At 28.1% G+C, this 1,424-nt stretch overlaps 1 protein-coding gene across 1 annotated transcript in view; it reads right to left on the reverse strand.

The window, feature by feature from the left end:
* The window catches only part of LOC107885562, a 2,272-nt gene extending 2,090 nt beyond the window's left edge, over nt 1–182 (reverse strand). The window contains exon 1 of the mRNA XM_016809211.2: nt 47–182. Within this exon, the coding sequence (XP_016664700.1) occupies nt 47–182 (136 nt within the window). The remainder of the gene's footprint in view (nt 1–46) is intronic.
* Nucleotides 183–1,424: the final 1,242 nt, after the last annotated feature.

A 1,424-nucleotide genomic window follows, 5' to 3' on the forward strand; every position in this document is an offset into this window, starting at 1 on the left:
GCCGAAGCAAACACAGCAATAGGTTGTACCATATTTTCAGCCAAACTTTGCCACATGAACACCAAACCGTGGTTTGCCTTCAAGTTACTATTTTTCCTTACTAATTCTTCATTACCAAAATCTTCCAATCCAATATATGTTAGTGAACGGCTATTTACACTCAAACTCTCCCTCAAAAACATCTCGTCTAGCAATATTATACCCTTTTTTTGATGTTCAGATTTTGTGGAAAATTTCTTTTTCAATAGCTTAAATCAATTGGGATCAAACCCACAACCAATTTTTATGGCTAGTAAATGTTTACGAATTGTGCTGACACATGGCAATGGTAAAATATTTTGATCTTTTAAAAATTTATATCCAGTGGGTGATCTAAATCAATAAGTAAATAAGACTAAACGTAATATTTTTCATTACCTAGTTATAAAAGTTGTACCTGATTTGGAATAATAGACACAGTAACATCCAGTTTTCGCTATAACGTCGATTCTTTGAGTTCTTTAATTTAGCTGCTTTAAATATCTCATTAATAATATCTGTTTGGCACGAAGGGATATTAGAATCTTTAATAATTTTTTCAAGGGTTGATTCAGAAATTGCAGCCATTTCACTCTTGAGATTATTTAAATTTTCTTGCAAATGTCGTATTTTTTTAGCTAACCTAGAACCTTTTTTTTTTATAACATCTTTAGCTTTATTCAAACTTAATAACTTTTTTTTTTTGTTGGGAGAGAAATATATTCTCGAATTTTGTTTGGAAAGTCTTTTGTTAATTATGTAATTCAAACGTTTGCACCACAAACATTTTTCTCTGTAAATATGAAAATGGAATTTATTATACTCTAAAATGCTCAAATAGTGTACCTTATTTTATTGTATTGTTATTTAAATTTTCATATAAGTTACCCATTTATATAATCATCTGTTTTAATTATGTTTGTACACTTAGAATGATACCACTTTCCACAATTTTCAACAAACTCTACACCAAATGTCGATTTTATATTAATGCTTTTTGTGGTTGAAACAGATCCTTGACAAAGTTTGATATTTTCAAATGATATTAATGTCTTTTCTAGGTCTTCTACATTTTTTATTTTATAATTTGGTGACAAACCAATGGCATCTGTTGTGATTGTTTTCCCATTTACTTGTAGGAGTATACTTAAATCTAATTCAATCGATATAAAACTTGTGTAATAAGTTAAATGTAATATCATAAAATGTTTTTATGTTTTTCAGAAACTATTTTGATAAGCTTACCTTTGCTCAGAACTAGTTGCTTTTCTATGGATCTTACAAATTTTCACTGAATAATGTCAACTTATGAAAACATACAACATTTTCAGCAGTACCATATAACTTATTATGTCAACAAACCATTTCATGGTACATTAATTAAATTTATTGATTTGCAAATAGAA

Source organism: Acyrthosiphon pisum, unplaced genomic scaffold, assembly GCF_005508785.2.
Source record: "Acyrthosiphon pisum isolate AL4f unplaced genomic scaffold, pea_aphid_22Mar2018_4r6ur Scaffold_1800;HRSCAF=2302, whole genome shotgun sequence".
Taxonomy (NCBI): Eukaryota; Metazoa; Arthropoda; class Insecta; order Hemiptera; family Aphididae; genus Acyrthosiphon; species Acyrthosiphon pisum.